The 12,202-nt window shown below is 47.3% G+C and overlaps 1 protein-coding gene across 50 annotated transcripts in view; it reads left to right on the top strand.

The window, feature by feature from the left end:
• Positions 1-11,327: 11,327 nt before the first annotated feature.
• Positions 11,328-12,202, top strand: part of ABI2 (abl interactor 2) — a 67,063-nt gene continuing 66,188 nt past the window's right edge. For 49 of the 50 annotated variants that reach the window (XM_050900150.1, XM_050900141.1, XM_050900135.1 and 46 more), the window contains exon 1: positions 11,328-11,444. In XM_050900150.1, coding sequence (XP_050756107.1) covers positions 11,328-11,444 — 117 coding nt within the window. The remainder of the gene's footprint in view (positions 11,445-12,202) is intronic. The other variant, XM_050900111.1, reaches the window with a different exon arrangement.

The following is a 12,202-nucleotide window of genomic DNA, read 5'->3' as shown; positions in this document are numbered from 1 at the left end:
TCCTGTGGCAGCTCTTGCTGCTTCTTTCCACTTGTCCAAAGCAGGAATTGCTGGAAAATATTCCAGGCATCTTTCTCTGGAGCCTGAGAGTATGTACCCATCTTGGCATCTTTCTCTAGTTGAGCTCAGGACTGTTTTTTAGCAATCACTTTTCAACTAAACAAAAGGCCTGTTTGACATCTCTTAGGATTCAATGCCAGGTTTTTGGCGGTAGCAGACGGGGAAGAGGAACTACCACATGCAGGAAAAAAAAAGACGAAGAAAATGTTCCTCACATATGGAGGGTGGGGAAGGAGAGAAGATAAGGGTTTCCATGGCAACATTCCTTGAAGATAAGTATTTTTAAATCTGTGTGAATTTTAGCGTTCAAAACACAGTTGTGTTTCCCACAAAAAGATTTGGGGGAGGGCTGGAGTGGAAGGAATTTTTTCCGCTACTTTTCAGGTCATTCCTATTTCTTTTACGGAGGAGCCTGAACCCAAGATAAATGAAGTATGTGCGATTGCTCTGATGTTAATGCTCCTATGAAGAAAAGCCTTGCTTCCAGGAGGCAAAAAACATGATAGTTCTGTATCTGCACCAACATCTCTGGCGCAAGCACTTGATCATCTCTTTAATGGGAAAAGTAGTTTAAATAGATCAATGCTAGGCCAGTAAAAAGTCACAAGGACAAATCTTGCAGGATTCCACGTTAAAACCAGTGTAACTTGAAGAAAAATCTTAATTATAATTGACATACAGATAAGGGATAGCGGTGGTGATAAGGTAGCTGAGGCCTTTTGCCTTGGCCAAAGAGGAGAGGATGCAGAACTGAAAGGGCAGAGGAACCAGGTAAAATGTGTCCCTGGTGAGTGTCTCAGTTACCTTGACGACAGTGAAACATTGCTGCAGGTGGGCAAGTGATGCTCCAGTGGCACTATTAGGCAGGAAATGTTTGCTCTTTATATGGGGTGTCAGTGCTGGGGCCACCTCTGAACCTCTCTGAAGCTTCTCTGCTCCAGTCTCTGCAGTGCTGAGCAACTCACGGGCACTGGCACGCTCTGCTCCTACCTCCCTGCTGGCATCCAGGCAGGTCAGCTCTGTCACAAGCCTGGCAGTGAGACATCCAATTCTGTGCCTGCTTGGCTGCCAACTTTCTGGTCTCACCAAAAAAGGATTTTTTTTTTTTTTTTGTAACAGTCGCTTCCAACTCAGTAATGACTCAGACACTGCAGCAAGGGTAAAGCGATCATCTTCCCCTTCAGAGCTTTACAGCAGAAGGCCCTGGGTATCCTCTCTAAAAGAGAGCTTGCTGGGCCCAGCCAGGGGAGGCTGGGAGGGAATGAATAGTCATATATAATAGAGAAGGTGCTGTTCCCCCATTAAGGCTCCTGCCCTGACCAAATTTCCCTGCGTCCTGAATCCAGTAAGGAACAGTAAGAGAAAAACAGTAATTCGTATTTGGCCATTTATCTTTTGGGGTGAGGAAGGGGAAGTAAATAAGGGTGTCTGAAAAAGCAAAGTTCACATTGTCAAAGTGTGGAAATTGGCACTTGGTAGCATTGTTTCATATTGGCCGAGACCCTGATACAGAATAGGCAAGGCCCAGATCTAGCTAAGGCGACTTTATTACCCTTGTCAACTTCCCTACATCTTCATTGATAAAGCCTACTGGCAGCATGGAAAAAAGCTGCACTTTTCATGTCACAGTTGGATCCTATGTTGGAATTCACTCTTGTCAGATATATTATTTTTAATTCTGGGAATACTATTCATGCCCTGACATCAGCACTAACATGAAAATGCATGCTCTGGCTTTGTAGTTTCTTGGACTGAAAAGCAACTGACTTGCTCATGCAGGGCTTGTTAGCTGTGAGTTATTGATTATATATATCATGTTTATTCCATCCCTTCCTTGAAAACCACTGTGGTATTTTGTGCTGCACACTGATGCTCTAGCTCCATGCATTTAGCTCCATGCATTTGCCTTACAGCTGAATCCCGGGAGATGTAGGAACTCTGCAATACCTAAATAACAGAAATGCAGCAACTTCAATCCCTGCTCAGCAGCCTTCAGTATCCAGTATGTCACAAGCTGACTCTTACTCCATCCTTGGGTGCTTGTAAGTCAGCCTGGTACAATGACGGGGTTCGGGGCACCACGGGCGTTAGACAGCAGTAACTGGATTGCTGCTGTGCAGGGGAGCAGAAGAATGCTGCCTTGTTGCAACATCTATGAGTGTTCTCGCATAGCTCTAACCTTCCACAAATGCAATTTCCAGGCTGAAAAGCCCTCCCTTCTGGCAGCTTGGCTACCACCTGCAACTGTCCTGCTGGGGGAGAAAGGTGTGGCAGATTTGTTTCTGAACATGCCCTGGCTTTGTGAGGTGGCTGTCCTGCTTTTGCAAGCTCTTCCAGGAGTCTGAATGGGGGAAAGGTGCCTGGGGAGGAGAGGAGTGAGCCAAGTGAGTTAATGGGAGCTGACAGGGATGCCTGCAAGAATACAACCATCGCATATGATGGGAAACCAGCTGGACCAATGGTTGCAGCTGCCCCCCCATTCATTGGTGAGCAAGATATTTGGGAACAGAGAAGGTGTCTGAAGCACTCAGTCCTTCTGCTGTGCAGAATTTATATTAAATTTGCCAGAGCCTGCGCCTTGATTTGATGATATTGTTCTTCTAAAAGGAAGGAGCAAATTGATTGCTTGCTAATAGACTGCTCTAAATTAACCTCAAGCGTGGGCCTGGGCCTGCAAACCTTTGTATGACTGTGACTATTATTTATGCTGTGTGATTGCATTGAATACCACTGACTTCATATATTGGCCTAGCACTTAAATCTTAGTTGTGGCTTTCAGTCATTAGAAACGAAATTTTTGAAGCTGTTTAGGTGTTTGGATTTTGAATACCCCATTAAGCACCTGCTTGACTATTTAAATGCCTAGATGTCTTTGTAAGTCTAGTATTGCCATAATGCAAAGGAAAAGAAAATGATATAGAGGGTTTGCTGGATCAGCCCTCCGGTTTCATATCCCAGCAGTGATAACTAGGTAGGGCCTGTTGCTATATATACACCATAGTTCATAGTGAACCTCTCTTGTGCTTGAGGAAGCTTGATGGTGGCTTTTACATAGTAAAGGTAAAAATACTACAAACATACATCCTGCATTAGCCTTTATATATTTTATAGCTGTACTGTTCCAGTGTGGTAAACTGAGCTCAGCAATCACATTTTCTCAATTACCCTCAAGAACTGGAAATCCTTATCACCTCTGTGTTTCTTTCTCCCACTACTGCAGCACTGGTCTTGAAATTGTCACCACAGCTAAAAATCCTCATTCTGGAAATTAAACTGTGGTTTAAAAAAATTTTACCATGCAGCCTCCTCATAAAACTCCACCAAGTCTTTTGCTGATGTGACTCACTCAATTACTCATGTGGGCAGACACTCAGATAATAAAAGTGGTTAAAGGAAAGCTGTGAGAAATACTGCTGGTTCCTGAGGAGGCAGGAGAGGGGGAAGGCTACTGCGGGTATTTTATCCTAACAGCTGCTGAATTCACTGAGCTCCCAGCCATTTTTTTAAGATAAGGACTTCTCCATTCTGGTTTTTCCTTTGTATAAAAACAGCTTGAAAAATCAGATTGGCAGTAGAGGAGCTGGATATGTATATGTACACCAGCTGTATATGTTTGCTCCTCTGCTTCTCTTCCTACATATTAGAGATGATAGCCAGTCTATGCCCTGAAATAATCTCTTTATCCTAGCGATGTATATACTTAAACAACACTCAATACTCTAATGAGCTCTGGATTCCTGAATCAAGGAGTACAGCTAGCAAGTGGCTAAATGAGCCCTTTGGTTGGAGGTGTCACTTATACTGACAAGGACCAGATTTTTCTGGAATGAATAATAGGCCCTTGAGATGTGGTGTGCAGTAGGTCAGGTAATACAACTAGAAGGCATACAACTCAATGACATTTCAGTGAGTGCACACTGGAAGAATATGGCACTTTTTGAAGTTGGTGAGGCAGAAAGGTACTGAAGAGTAGTAAGGTACCACTTCGATGTGAGAGCCCCCTTATGCAATGAAATTATACTTGTATGATGGCTTCAAAGAGACTTAGAATTAAGCCAAAACTGGAACTAGTGGAAGTGTACAAACTGATTAGAGCTGAGGGCTAGCTGGCATTTGCAAAACAACCAGAACAGTTAACTCTTGGTTGTGTGGCTCTGAGGCTGCTAGATTTTTGAGGGATATGCTACCGCAAATGGCTGTGCAAGCCCCTTCCAACAGCAGCGATGGGTGTGAAAAGGGAGAGGACACGAGGATGTGCTCATTCTTCATGCAAGATGAGCTGGGAGGGAGACTACGGCTTGACTTGTGAAATAGAGCTTCTGGCACAGAGAAGCAACGCATGGGTGTTGAGGCTGTGGACCTGAGAAAGTAAGCTGTCAAATTATATTTAGCGAATACATGCTGCAGAAAAGCGCAGAGAGGGAAGGAGGGGAACCAATGCGTAGCTGGGCCCCATGGGTAGTGAGCACACAGAGCAGGGAATGAGGCTGTTTAGAGAGGATGAATTGCCTTGGTATTCCTGATTCAAATAAATCTCTCTGTGAGGCCAGGGATCTGCAGAGACTTGTATGGTAACTTTGAACAGCAGAGCTCAGCTTTATTTATCCATCAGTAATGGCTCAACCCCAGACTCCATTAGGTGAAGGGTGACCAACCTGTGGCTTTCCAGCCATTCACCTCTGGCCCCACGCTAGGGACATCTCCTGCAGAAATCCCATTCCCTAGCTGGGGAAGCAGTGGTCTGATAGGGGCTCTTGAAACCAATGTCAAAAGCTGCTGTACACCCCAGTTGCACACTCAGCTCGGCCCCAACCCACTAGAGGCTTGTTAGCTAAGGTTAGCATCTGCAAAATAGGTTACCCTGCCCCATTTGAATTCAGGAGTGTGAACACCTCACTCCATTGTGTTCCCTGGAAAGCCCAGTACTAAAGAGACAAAGATGGAAAAAACCAGTCCTTATATCTGTATGAGACAGATCGAACCTTGTGTGCTGACACATGACAGTCCGTCATTTGGGTCCTGTCTTACATTCCAGGGTGTAGAGGTTGTGACTTTGACTAGTTTGTAGCAGGATGGGAACAGCTTAGGTTCTAACTCTTTCCTGCTAAAAGCTCATTCATATGATTTAGAGATGTCTTTGCCTTTGAAATAAATTAGTCCTTTAAGCTCCCTCTCAGAGGAGACAGTGCAGGGAGGCCTGGCTGCCTTCTGTGCATAAATATTCTGTCAAACCAGATTCAGGCTGAGGTGGGTGAAGCTGCTGGGACTGATGGGGAGCCATCAGTCTCCATCTCCTGTTAGGCGGTACTGCATCATTGAGATTTGTGCTGTTACTATACTGTCAAAAATAGCTGTGGGTGAGAGAAAGGGCTGAAATGCTCCCCTGTGTTAGCCAAGCAGGAGGACACAGCAGTTAGGAGGAGAGAGGTGCAGACTGTGATAGTGAATAGAAGCTGTGCAAAGAGGAGCTGCCTTCGCAGCCTCGTGAAAGGGGATTACTTGATCAGATAGATGCGTGATGGAAGGAGGAAGGATGACTTCACAGATGTGATTTATTATCCTTCCCATGGAAGGGAGTTATGCTAATTCCAGGAACAACACATTTGTTTGGAGGCTCCTAAGAATATGCAAGGCCATAAAAAACTTTTTAAAGTGGTTTATGTGGTAAAAGCAGGATTACAAATAGGACAGGATTGAAAAAGCTCCAGGGGGCAAGTTCCTGGAGTTATGTGAGTACCTAAAAATCTGAACTTTAATTACATCGAGGAAGAAACAAAGACCTCAGAGAATGGTTCTAACTGTTGTATCTGCAGAGCAGACTTGCAAATGTGAAAAAAACATAAGTAGGCCAGTAACATCTGCTCCAGTCCGTAGTGAGCCGGAATCAATAGTTGAGAGAGGATGAATTTTCCCATGTGTTGTACTGGAGCATTAACTCCACTATCTACCCTTTACGGTCTGTCTGTCTCCTCAGCAGCCTTATCAGACCTGACCTGGGGGATGCCACAAGGGTCAGGACAGGGTGGGAAAGGACTGGCAGTTGGTCTGGGTTGGCATCTTTGAGAAGGAATACTGGCAGGAAAGAAAAACAAATTAGAGCGGTTCTTTCCTCCCCCCCCTCCCTGAGTGCTTTGTCGTTTGAACCCTTGGAGGGAAACTGATGAGCAACTATGCTTTGTGCTGGCTTCTCTTTGAGACCATTTGTTGCCTGTTTTCTTTTAAAGTCTGAATGTTAGAAAGAGATCATTATTTTTCCTATTTAGCTTGACCTCTTCCTCCCTTGGAGAGTTTCTCCCCTTGTACTGGCTCTGTCCTTCTCACACAGTGCTGTGTTGAAATAAAGTTCAAGAGAAAACTTGAATTCCTAGGAAAAAAGCTTGGTATTTGGAATGAGACATGTCCTAGAACAGACAGTCTGAATCTCTGCAACATGTCCTGTCCCTCTCTGGAGGTGCTGTGAGGTATCAGATGCCAATCATGCACTGTCTCCGTCTGAGGTAGTTCTGAACTAGCACTGTTAGGGCAAACACTTCCATGAGATGTAAACTACCCCGTGGGTCACTTCTCCTACCCTTTCTGCAGCAAGCGCTTTACCCAGCTGCAGCTTCTCATAAGCAGAGGGGTTATCTGTGGTTACAATCTTGATTGCCCAGCAAATTGCTGAATGCCCGAGGAAGCAGGAGGAGAATGTGCAGCTGCAGGGTGTGTGGGTTTTTCATTCTGGTTTACAGTGAGGACTGGAGGTTGAGTGTTTAAGGCACCTCGGGATCCTGACACCATTTGTTGCAGCATTGGACGTGTATGAGCTGCATTCTGTGCTGGGAGGCCGCCCCTGGCATTCTGGAATAGCCGTGGGAGTTAAATAAGCTGCTGTTCACTTCAGGTGCTTTGGATTATGAGACTGGCAAAGACCTGCCATCCAGCCGGAGGCAGATCCTGACACTATGTGAAGCGAGCAGGATGGCGTGACTATGTCTTTGTTGAGGGAGTGAAGGTGCATACTTCAGTTACAGACTATTTTCTTCAGTCGCCCAATTTTCCCTCCCTCCCTCACCCCTCCAGTAAATGTTACCTGCCAGCTAAAGGGCATGGGCCTATGTATATGGTCAGTACACATAACCGTAAGTTTGGTGTCAGAGTCCTTTGTCATTTATCCAGCTGCAAATCTGCTCAGCTCCATGTGATGCAGCAAGCACAGGGATTTTCGGCTTTTGTTTCTACCATTTACAAAATGTGAAAAAAAAAAAAATTAAGGGAAAAATGCTTAGAAATGGGAACCTCATAAAACTAGAGCAGAGTTATTTACACAAGTGAACTGAAAGCCTGCAGCAGGATCTGTCAGAGATCTGACCTGTTCATCTATCTAAACAGGATGTTTACTCCCATAACCCCGATGTGGTGGTTGTGCTGTTCAGTTTTCCATATAGCAAAGAAAATGGAAGAGGCTTTTGATTGTGATTTCTTACTGTGGTGCCAAAAATAGGTGGCCTTTGAGCTACCCCATTATTACTTTTCTCTAATTAAAAATTGGTAATTCAAACTGTGGTATGTGGGACGCGCACACAAAGTGCCCAGCTGTAAGATTGCACATGACCAAAGGATCGGCTTGTCTCTGCAAGTTTTGTGAGCAGGGGACTCCCTTGGGTGATTGGCAGAGGTAAAAAGCTAACACATGTGAGAGAACTTGGAAGAATAGCGGTCTCCCTGTGCTTTGGATCTCAACCTCCAATCTGGAGACTCCAGCTAGATGCTTGCCTTTCTATTTTCTGGTGACTGTTTGAACCGCATGTTTAGGTGGAAAATATGTTTGCTTCTCAGTCTTGAAGATACTGATCTAAGGGAAAATCTTGCACAAAAGGATTAAAAAAAAGTTGGAAAAGTTAAAGTGTGTGATACTGTAATTAGGGCTGAGGGAGTATAAAAACTTAAAATTAGTTTATCACAACAGTTGACAGATGGGAAGTCATTTATGTAAATTTAGGGAAGTGGTAGTTGGATTCAGTTGGTCTAATTTAAACACTATTTCTAATTATTTTTGGTATGTGTATAGAGGATTAGAGGATGGCCATTATTCTGACAGGAGGGCTCTTCATATTTAAATTTAAATCCACAAAAGAGTACCCTATTAAAATGTAAACATGCTGTGATAACAAGCACCTAATTATGCAGACAGGTTAGTCCAGCTACTCTGGTGAACAGCTGTGTTCACGTATTTCAGATAATGCTTTTTCTTACACCCTAAAAACCACTGGCAGGGCCACTGAGAGGTCAAGGGGTGCCTGACCCAGAGTGGAAGCTCCCTGTACGAAGGTTTGCTGACACTTAGTGCAGATCTGAGAGCAGACAGGCTCTCGCAGGTTTCCACTGAAAGCAGGCCCTGATGGCACCCAAAAGCACAGAGAGAAGATGACACAATTAATAGTTCCCCCTCCCTACAGTCTGGTGCTGCTAATCCAAGTTAAAACTCCTAATAGCATCTTTGGAGAACCTTCCTCTTTACATCTTGACAGCTTTCTCCTTTTGCCAAGAGAAAGATCATGCAGGTTTACTGGGGAGCTGCCAAAGGACAGCTTGACTTCATACCTGAGAAGCAAATGAATGAAGAGAGAAGGAAAGCCTCAGCCTGCCTCCAGCCTGGCACAAACATGAAGAGTCCTGGGAGCACGGGCATGAGCAAGCCCTGGAGCTGCAGGAGCAGCAGATGTGACATGAGCAGAGTCCAAGCTGAAGCTACTGTGGAGGAGGGAGTGTGGGGCCCATTACCAAAGTGTGAAGGTGTTATTTGTCAGCTGCAGGCCCTAGGGTGAGGTGGAGGCCTGGCCATGGCTGATTCTTGGAGGTGTGGGACAAGGCTTGGAGCTCCACACTGTACAGCAGCCCTTTGTGAGTTGATTTGTTTGGCTTTTCTTCCTGGAGCCCTTGCAGCAAAGGCTCAGATCAGCTCTCTCAAAAGGCACATTAACAATCAGCGGCGGGGCTGACAACCAGGATTTATTCTTTAACTACAGCAAAATCAGTGGGTTTGGATGTATAACTCATGGTTTATAAACTTTCGGGATAGAGGGCACCAAGAGCGAGGCTGCATGACACTCACTTCTTCAGTCCTTGTTGTTTTAGGGCAGGGAGTGCCAGCGTCTGTTGTGGAGAGCTGCAGGCAGCCTGACACCACGCTAGCACAGCCCTGCGCTGGAGCGTGGGTGCTGGGTGACAGAGCACGGGTGCTCTTGAGCAGTCACCCCTTTTCTCCCCACACATGTCATGGTGGGGGGTCTCTAGCAGGGTGTTTTGTGATTCTTAAGCCTTTTTGTGAGATTAAGACTACTGCAGCTGTAAAATATGAATTACCCTTCGCACTTTAACTGCCCATAGAAAAATTAAAACACACAGTCAAATAGTTGAAGTTGTGAATTTTAGCCCACATTTAAAAATGGGAGAAAAATGCTTGACACATGAGGGTTTTTAAAGCAGTATAATGACGCTGTGCCTGACTCATCCTTCACATGGGAGAACTAAGCAAGCTAAGAGGAAATGTCTCCAGGCAGACATCCCTCAGGGCCGGCATTTCAGTCTCATTTTTCTTTTAAGGGAAGAAACTTAGCAGGACTGCCCAGTGACTACATGTGTGTTGCCTGACCCCACCAGGTGTTTGCAATCTGTTTGTAATTCTGGAAGTCACCTGGAGGCCAGGCATATCTAGCTGGATGCTAGATACTGCAACATATCTGTATGTTTTATATATAATACATATATGTTGCTGATTGCAACAGCTTTCAAGGCACGAGAACAACTGTTCCTGTAGTACCAAGTTGGTGTACAAGGACTGCAGCACTGGATCTTCTCTAGCTGGTGACTGTTGCAGCATTTTTAACATGAAGGCTGGGAAAATATCAGGCTGTCGTATCAGACTGTATAAGGGACGTCAGATAACCCCGGGCTGCACTACAGAGGCAGCAGGAGCTCTGTGGAGCCTCATGGGAACATGAGGTGAGTCATCACAGCTGCAATTCATTTCAAAGAGACACAGGAGCTCCCCTGGAGAAAGCTGGGGCACTTCTGCTGAGAGGGCTGATCACTTTCTTTTTGTGGGAGAAAGGCTACTTTTAGGTTCAGGTGAAGGAATTCAGTGGGAAAGCCTTCCACATTCCCCTAAGGGTGGGCATTTTCATCACAATTGTAGAGATACCGAGTGATTTGCCTGGGACATAAAGGAAGTCAGTGTTAAAGCCAGGAACTGACCAAACAGACCTAACTCATGGCTTCTGTGTTGTGCTTCAGCTATGAGGCTGTCCTTCCTCTGTTTCTGCTGACCCTTCATTATACGCTTTTCTCTGTTAAAGTTGAAAAGCTGGCGGCTACTTGGCGGCTGAGAATTTACCCTTCCTCTCACCCCTGTACAATAGCAGCTTTTCAGACAGAATCCGCACAAAAGAAACATTTTGTTCTTCCTCTGCTGATCAGAAGAGCTGAGCAGCAGCTACATTAAAAGCACGAGGGTCTGACCCTAGCTCACATTGTATTCAAAGACAAAGCTTCCAGGGATATCAGTAGACGTGGCGCTAGACCTATGCTCTGGAAAGAGCGCTGCTAGCAAGCTGCCATTGAGTAAATTAATGCAAAACGATGAAAAAAAAAGCCAAGACTTCCTAAAATGAAAACAGAATTATTTGGTGTTGGCCATTCAGACTAACGCTGCAGCACGGTGGCTGGTGCCAGCTCTGGTGCGGGGGGACACCCCTAGGGGAGCAGCTCGGTGCCACCTCCAGGGCGAGACTGCGGGGGCCGGGCCCCCACCTGCAAACGGCCATTAAAAAAAAAAGTAACAAAAAAAAAAAGCAGGAATTGCTCGTTCCAGCGGCTATTTCTTACGAGATGCTCACGGTGAACGAGGCGGGAGGGCCCCGGGCCCCCTACCCCGCTTGCTCCGGGGGACTCCGGCTCGGAGGCGAGGCCCACCCCCCTCTCCTCCCGGATACCGCCCGCCGCGCTCCGGCGGACCGGAAGTGGGCGCACAGGGGACGGAGGGGGAGACGGAGGGGCGGGCGCATGCGCAGGAGGTGTTGCCCGGCCGCGCCCCGCCCCCGCCGCGGTGGGGGTCTGGCGCGCTCCCTGCCCGCGGCGCGAGGCCGGGCCCGGGTGGCGGGTAGCGCCGTGGGGTTGGGGGGGGGGGGGGGGTGCGGCGCGAGCGCGCGCGCGCGCGGAGGGGGCCGGGGGCGGAGGGGGGGCGAGGAGGACGGACGGACGGACGGACGGGGTGAGAGGATGTGAAGATGGCGGAGCTGCAGATGCTGCTGGAGGAGGAGATCCCGGGGGGGCGCCGGGCCCTGTTCGACAGCTACACGAACCTGGAGCGGGTGGCCGAGTACTGCGAGACCAACTACATCCAGGTGCGGCGGGCGGGGCGGGGCGCGCGCAGCCTAACGGTCGCCGGCCCCGCCTAACGGTCTCCGGCCCCGTGGCGGCCCTGGCGGCGGGGGGTGGGCGTGGGGCAGCCCCGGCTGGGCAGGGTCGTGTGCTTCCCCGCCGTTTGCTGTGGCGCTGCCTCCGCTGCCTGGTCCCGGAGTCGGCGGGCGGGTGAGGGGAGCCGGGGTCGTGCCACCCCCGTCCCCTTGGCGACGGGAGGATGACAGGCGGGTGGCACCGGCTGCTGCAGCCTGGGGAGGTGAACTGCCCCGGCGTGACGAGGCGTTTAAATATGTAATTGATTTCTAAATTAAATTCCTTCCACTTTGTGAGTGTGTTCAGTATTTATTTCGGATTGTGTCTCTGTCGCTCCTTTTCGTTCCCTTCCCACCTTCCGCTCCCCTTTGCTGACAGCACTGAGATAATGTGATAAACCGAGGAGATACCTGACTCCTGTAAATATAGTATTTGTGGTTGTTAATTTAGAGCATAATGGCATATGTTTTAATTGGGATATGCCTGTCGGTTTATATTTCCCTTCCCAAGCAGGGCTGCAGTATTCGATAGGAAGGGCAGCTACTAAGTGGTAGGTGCAGGATGAAAGCATGATGTTGTAGACATGATACAGAATTAGGGAGAAAGAGATCAAGTACAAGTTGCTACCGCAACATGTGATTTTTGCGGTGACCACTCTGAAGCTAGGTTGGTGTTAGGACTTCGTTTTTTTCCTTTCTTTCTCTTT

Source organism: Gymnogyps californianus, chromosome 7, assembly GCF_018139145.2.
Source record: "Gymnogyps californianus isolate 813 chromosome 7, ASM1813914v2, whole genome shotgun sequence".
In the NCBI taxonomy this organism is placed as follows: Eukaryota; Metazoa; Chordata; class Aves; order Accipitriformes; family Cathartidae; genus Gymnogyps; species Gymnogyps californianus.
Note: the sequence above shows the minus strand (reverse complement) of the source record. Positions and strands in the feature narration are given on the sequence as shown.